The sequence below is a fragment of the Arvicanthis niloticus genome, chromosome 15 (assembly GCF_011762505.2).
Source record: "Arvicanthis niloticus isolate mArvNil1 chromosome 15, mArvNil1.pat.X, whole genome shotgun sequence".
NCBI lineage: Eukaryota > Metazoa > Chordata > Mammalia > Rodentia > Muridae > Arvicanthis > Arvicanthis niloticus.
In genome coordinates, this window is record NC_047672.1 from 6,177,670 (window position 1) to 6,185,539 (window position 7,870).

The 7,870-nt window shown below is 36.1% G+C and overlaps 1 protein-coding gene across 1 annotated transcript; it reads right to left on the reverse strand.

The window, feature by feature from the left end:
• Positions 1 to 1,134: 1,134 nt before the first annotated feature.
• On the reverse strand, positions 1,135 to 2,037 carry LOC117720878 (vomeronasal type-1 receptor 100-like). Its single transcript, XM_034519580.1, has one exon. It carries the CDS (start codon positions 2,035 to 2,037, stop codon positions 1,135 to 1,137), a length of 903 nt encoding a protein of 300 aa, XP_034375471.1.
• Between the last annotated feature and the right edge of the window lie 5,833 nt (positions 2,038 to 7,870).

Sequence of the window (7,870 nt, forward strand, 5' to 3'; positions counted from 1 at the left end):
TGCTACAATCCACAGACTCAAGGAGGCTGGACAGGAAGGAGGGCACAAGCAACGATGCTTGAGCCTCATTTGGAAGAGGGAATGAAAAAGTCATAGAAGGTAGATGAAGAAAGAAACTGGATGAGAAAAGGAATCAGGACATGGGGGTCTTCAGCATCAGGTGTGGTGAAGGAAAAGGGTGATAGCCAGAAGATCATAAGAATGAATGGAATTCTGCTACTAATGGAGACAGGGAAAGGAAGGGGTAATATCCAGAAGGAGATGGAGACATGGGATAGGGAAGGCACAAAATAATTAATGAGAGTGTTCTTAAAAGTAACTCCCAGCATTGAGGATATGGACCCCTAAGAGACTGACACCTCTGGCCAAGCAGGAATGCCAGTGGAGTCATAAAGACATCAATTTATCCCCAAAATTAAGGCCCCCAAGTTATCCCATCTACAGGAAATGCAGGGATGGGGGATGAAGCAGACACTGGGGGAATAGAGAACCAATAATCGGTCCATCTAGATATCCATCCCATAGGAAAGCACCAAACCCCAAGTCTATTAATGATACCTGTTTTGCTTTGAACAGGAGTCTGGCATGAGTTTTCTCTGAGAGCCTCCACCTAGCAGCTGACTCAGACAGATGCAGGCACCCACATCCAAACTGTGTATAGAGCATGGGGACACTTATAGAAGAATAGGAGAAAGAATTGCTTCCCAAAAGGGAATAGGAACTTTTAAGGAAGACCTATAGAGTCAACTAACCTGAACTATTGGGTCTCTTAGAGAATGAACTGCCTGCTAAAAAATATACATGGGCTGGATGTAGGCTTCCTCACATATATGTAATAGATATGTAGCTTGGTATTCATTTGGGTCTCAAAGAACTAGAGTGGCTGCTATCCAAAGAGCAGTTTCCTGTATGTGACATGCTCTTCTATCTAGGCTGTCTCTCTGGCCTCAGTGAGAAAAGAATCATTTAACCTCACAGAGACTTGAGTGCAAGGGTGGTGTGATGCCTGGGGGTACCTTTCAGAGGAGAAGGGGAAGTAGGTGTGGAGGAAGTATTGTGGCAGGAGGTAACTTGAAGAGAGGAAATGAGTTGGATATAAAGTGAATATGTAAAAAACAAAAACAAAAAAGTAATCTAGTGGCATTTTGACTGCATGTTTGTCAACACATTGATTATTCTCTTATCTGAAATGATTTGTACCAAAGGAGTAATTGTAGGATAGGTATTCATCAAAAACTTTTGAACATTCAAGATTACTGGGTTGTATATCCATAACAGAATGGAGATGGATGATATGATGAAGTCCACCAAGTATAAAAGCACAAAGATAACAACCAGTAGCAAGATGGTTTGTGTAGCCTTTTTCTCAGGGGATGCATTCAGATAGCTGATGCTGTGAAGATGCTTGTATTGCCTCTGATGTCTGACCAAGATAATCACTATGTATGCACTTGTGATCAGCATGACTCCTACAAGAAACACATCCCTCGAGGTTGTCACTGTCACAATCAGTCCCCTGATGATGTAGTTCATGGGGAAGAGTGAGCAGGATTTAGTGACCTTCATCTTCTTGGTCTCACTCACATTGGTAAAACCACCAACATAGAAGATCAGGTTACTACTAAGAGATAAATTGAAAGACCAAATATAAAGAAAAGAAGCATTAATCATGTGTTTTCTTAATTTATGTTTAAATTTTGCCAGCAAAGAGGTACTGGGACTGATTGTGACAGCCTGGAACACACTCAGGAGGCAGGTGATGCTGATAGAGAGGCCTCTCATCACCCTGTTTGTGTATAAAGTTGCCTTACATTTGATGTCATTCTCAACAATCAGAGACTCAAATACATCTGTAAGCATGATATTTCCTCCAGTGAGTATCATAATTATGTGAACAAAGGTCAGTTGAAAAGAGATCAGATCAATGAGCTTAGATCTGTTACCTAAGATTATGAAAATATAAAAAACTAGAAGAAACATATTGGCTAGGACTCCAATCCCAGCTTGAAAATAAAGGACATTCTCAATCGAGAACATAAGTGAAATGTGTATTCATCTTAAGAGCATAGTGGAAGCATATTTCTTATTCCTGAAAAAGAAATAGAGAACACATTAAACTTGTGATTCCCTGGGCAGTATGTTTATATCATCACTCTGTTTTCTATACTAACTCTTGATTACTCTGCCTCTTTAACTTTTGGTGTTCCAGAGTGTACATCATGGCCTGTATGTCTAGATACTCTTCATGTATTTTTGTATATATAGAATATTACAGATAATAAATGCATTCACAGTCATATCTGTACATAAAAAAATTTTGCCTGATTTACCTGACTCTTATGAATTAGAAATGTAATACTGTTGATATAATTTCTCTCATTTTATATTTAATATCTAAAACAGTACTGATGAGCACAGAATATTAATCAGAATTGTACAGATGAATAAAACCCGTGTTGAGCTTGGAAAAAAAGTCACAAAAGATATTTAAAAAATCAGGTGATTCTGTCACATACTTCATATATTGACTATGTTCTATTTTACAACTATCATTGTGTTGACTCCCAATTCTAATTGAATCACCATTGTAATTCATGATAATATCCTTATCTTACTCAGCAAGAGGTCTATCTTGATTCATCTTTTTTTTAATGTTTCTTTTTTTCATGAAACTGTACATCCCCAGAATCTAGAACTGAAGAGACAGATACAGTTTGAGACCATTAGTGTACATTCTATATTCTATTAATTGTATAACTATTATGGGTATAAGTGGCTGTAAATGGCTTATAGTTCAGTTTTCATTCCATTTAAGCCCTTTAGGAACCCCATTTCAGTATTAAAGAACTAACTCCCAGATATCAGGAGAAACACTATTTTTCTTTCCTTTTTATTTAGGAGAAAAGTAAATCACTAACAGTAAGATTTCTTAGGGCTTTTTCAGATATTTATATTTATTTTACCTAACTACATCATTCTCTAAATTTATCTCCCTCCCCTTTACCTAAGAACCCACCCATGTTCCTATTTCCATCTCTGATAATTTTTTCCTGCTACTCCTTTTTTACCTCCTAACCTCTGTGTTTATCTCCTTCTTTCACTCAGTAAGCACTGTCTTTTCAATTTCTCTGACTAGAATACCCTGCTTTTCAGCTCTCTATTGCCCCCCCCCCTTTGCAACACCTATCTTGGCAATATTTCCATTTTGCTTCTTTGATTTCTGTACTTTCTACAGGCCACATAATCACATCTGAAGATGTCCAGCTGGAAGCCTACAATAAAAGAGAACTGCTGACAGTAAGGCATGTAGTATTTTCCACACATTATGACAAACACGAACTTGTTTAAGATGACCAGATAGTGATGCTGTTTGAGAATTTCAGTTTAAAAGAGATTCCTTTACATGCAGTTGAAAACAAGGTCCCAAATGTTATCATGTGTCATCAGGATCCAGACATTTTTTTTACAGTTTTACTAAACTGTCTTACCTTTGGTGCTTAGATAAGTTACATGCCTGTTACCAGGAACAATTTATTATTGAGTTGATTTAATTCAGTACTTCAAAATCAGCTTTGTCATAAAGAAATAGAAAACAACTATATTAACTCATATTCTTGTGAGAATCTTATGGCCAATAATTTTATCAACCTTATTTACATATTCTGCATATATAGACACATACATGCATGTATGTATAAAAAACAATCCAGAAATTAGTAGAAGAAACCATCCTATAATATCACTATGAATATGACATGATAAATTGTATGTCATATTTACATGATTTTTGATCCTAAAATGTTTAATCAAATAAAGAAGTGGATTCATCTCAAAGTCCAGAGCCAGACATTGAATTCTCTCATCAACAAAGCCTTACAGTAGCTACACAGTGATGGTCTGTTGTTTGATAGCTTAAGGATATGGGCTTGAGAGTCATATTTGTTGTTATGATCACTTGTATCACTTGCAAAGGGCCTCTATTAGCTTCTTAGCAATGATGTTGTAGCTCCAGACAATGTCTAACTCTAGTTCCAGAATATACATTGTCCTCTCTGATATGTCATACCACTGTTACACAGACACACATGCAGGCAAAACATTCATATAAATACATAAATAAATAAATAATTTCCAAATAAAAGCCACTGGATAATACTTAATTCAAGACTTAGTCACCCAATTGAAAAACACTAGCCTTATTTGAATATTAAAATTGCAAATGCACAAACCACATATGTATAAAATTTTTACTTTTTGTTCACAAACAATTTATTATAACAAAACATATAATAAAATAACATAAAAGTATGTTAATATAAAGTAAGAGATAGTGTTCTAACATGTTCTTTTCTTAAGGTATATACTTTAATCTCTCTAGTTCGTCAATTGCTTTGTAAATATTTATCACATACAGAAAATGAAACATCTTTTTATTTCTCTTCATATATTTGTAATTTATTTAAGTTAAAATTTAATTCTTGAAATTTACATCACATTATCATTCTTTTTTCATTAAATGTTTTATTTATTTACAATAGTGGTGTCATCACATTTTGCCATTTTCCCTCCCTAGAAAACTCTATTCAATTCTCTATTCTCCTCTTTGCTTTTATATCATGTTAATTACACACATGTATTAAGGTTAGTTCTAGGTTGAGGGTATAACAATACAATAGATGAAAATAGTCAAGCAACAAGCAAAACAATAAACACAAATAGTCAAAGAACAAGCAAGGCATTACCTAATTACATGAACACTCCCATGATCACTGTTTCTAATGGTTAATCAGGATAACCAAAGTTTCTGAGCCTACTTCTCTGAATTAGCACAAAGTCATTTTCATGTCTGAAGCCTACTTTCTTGTTCTAGCCTAAAATTTAGATTTCTGTATGAAATTACTTTTTTGTTCTAGCCTAAGATTTAGATTCCTACCTGAAATTACTTCTTTGTTTTAGCCTAATATCAGATTCCTGCCTGAATCCTACTTCCCTGTCCTTAGCCAATGTCATATTCCTGCCAAGCAGCCCATTTCCTTGTCCCTACCCCATGTCAGATTCTTGCCAAGAAGCCTCCAAGGCTCTCTGCCTTTCCTCCTTTTTTATTTCTTTAAGAAGAAAGTCCTATGGTCACTTGATCTTTGACAATGGAGCTAAAACTGTCCAGTGGAAAAAGGACAGCATTTTCACCAAATGGTGCTGGTTCAACTGGAATAGAACATGTAAAAGAACAAAAATTGATCCATTCTTATCGCCTTGTACAAAGCTCAAGTCCAAGTGGATAAAGGACCATCACCTAAAACCAGATACAGTGAAACTAATAGAAGAGAAGGTGGGGAAGAACCTTGAATACTTGGGCATGGGGGAAAAGTTCCTGAACAGAACACCAATGGCTTATGCTCTAAGATCAAGAATTGCAAATGGGATCTCATAAAATTGCAAAGTTTCTGTAAGAAAAAGAACACTGTCAATGGGACAAAACTGCTACCCACAGATGGGGAAACGATCTTTACCAATCCTACATCTGATAGAGGGCTAATATCCAAAATTTACAAAAAGCTCAAGAAATTAGACTCGAGACAATCAAATAACCCTATTTAAAATGGGGTACAGGGCTCAATAAAAAATTTTCAACTGAGGAATATCAAATACTGGTGAAACACCTAAAGAAATGACCAACATCTTTAGTGATCATGGAAATGCAAATCTAAACAGCCCTGAGATTCCTCCTCACAGCAGTCAGAATGACTAAGATTAAAAACTCAGATGACAGCAGATGCTGGCAAGGATGTGGAGAAAGAGGAATGCTCCTCCATTGTTGTTGGGATTGTAAGCTGGTGCAACCACTCTGGAAATCAGTTTGGAGGTTCCTCAGAAAATTTGACATAGCATTATCTGAGGACCCAGCTCTACCACTCCTGGGCATATACACAGAAGATGCTCCAACCTATAACAAGGACATATGCTTCACTGTATTCATAGCAGCCTTATTTATAATAGTCAGAAGCTGGAAGGAACCCTGATGTCCTTCAATGAAAGAATGGATACAGAAAATGTTGTACATTTACACAATGGAGTATTACTCAGCTATTAAAAACAATGAATTCATGAAATTCTTAGGCAAATGGATGGAACTAGAAAATATCATCCTGAGTGAGGTAACCCAATCATAAAAGAACACACCTGGTATTAAGTCACTGATAATTGGATATTAGCCCAGAAGCTCACAAAACCCAAGATTCAACTCACTGACCACATGAAGCTCATGAAGAAGGAAGACCAATGTGTGGGTTCTTTGGTCCTTCTTAGAAGGAGTAACAAAATACTTGAGGGAGCAAATATGGAGACAAAGTGTGGGACAGAAACTGAAGGAGGGGCCATCTGGAGACTGTTTCACCTGGGTATCCATCCCATGTGCAGTCACCAAAGTAGATGCTGATGTGGATGTCAGAAAGTGTATGCTGACTGGAGCCTGATATAGATATTTTTTTTAGAAGTTCACCAGAGTCTGACATATTCAGAGGCAGATGCTTACAACTAACCATTGAACTGATCATGGGGTTCTCAATGGAGGAGTTATAGAGAAGACAGAAGGAGCTGAAAGGGTTTGTAGCCCTATGAGGAGAGCAACAATAGCTACCAACCAACCAGAGCTCCCAGGGTCTAAACCACCAGCCTGGGAGCACACAGGGAGGGACCCATGGCTCCAGCTTTATATGTAGGGGAGGTAGCCTTGTTGGGCATAGGTGGGAGAGGAGATCCTTGGTCTCATGAAGGCTGGATGGCCACTGTGGGGGAATTCAAGGGTGGGGAGGTGGGAGTGGGTTGGTGGGTGGGGGCACATCCTCATAGAAGTAGGAGGAAGGGGGATAGGATAGGGTGTTCCTGGAGGGTGGAAATATAGTAAGGAGATAACATCTGAAATGTCAGTAAAATATTCAAAAACAAATAAATATATAAATAAATAAAATAGACCAAAATTCAAAACAAAAACTCAAACAAACAAAAAACAAAAGCCAAAACAATCCACAAAAATAGAATAAGCCTTTGTGAATTCCAGAAGATGAAGACCTCAGCCACCTAAGCCAATCCCATGGAATCTTTATACAGTAATCAATGACACCAGGTGTAAATACTGATCACTTTTTTATAAGTTATTAATTCATAGCTATTACCTGATACTTTTAAATATCATACATGCATAGATTGTTCTTTGGAAATTGAGTTTATCACACATGTAACAGGAAACACACATATGCTGCATAGAGTGCATATTTTAGTTTGCAATTGTTCTGTGTAACTTTTAGAGAGAACTTTTAGAATTTTACTTTAAAGAACTTTATAATGTTTGAAAATTGCAAATATTTTCTCACTGCTGATGAAAAGCTTACTCAATCTTATATCAGTAGCAATATTTCCAAGTTCAATTTAGAAAACTTGGAACTATTAAAACTGAATTCATTTTAATTGAAACACACAAATAACTGTGGAAAACTTTCCAAAGAATTCCTAAGTATATGCAAACTTAACATAATAAAATATAACTGACAAAGACTAAATTAGTTAATATTTGTTGCGTACTCCTAGCTTCAGTTTCATATAAACATACATTTAATTTCATATAATTAAAGCCATTTAACTTGAGAAATGTAGTAAAATGAAAAAATAAAAAGTACAATTTAAATGCATATTAATATTATAAATATAGTCCTGCAAACCAGTACATTTCTGGTTTTATTACCCTTTAAGGTATTTCAGTGTTTTGTTATGGGTGATGGAAGACTAACACATTTGATAATACCTAGGTGGAAACATTACTGGAATATACACTTAAGAGAATTTCATGTCAGAGATATGCCCCTTAAAATGTTTC

Excerpts from the sequence above, each read along its gene's own strand:
- LOC117720878 (XM_034519580.1), bottom strand. The coding sequence starts at position 2,037 with ATGTTCTCGATTGAGAATGTCCTTTATTTTCAAGCTGGGATTGGAGTC.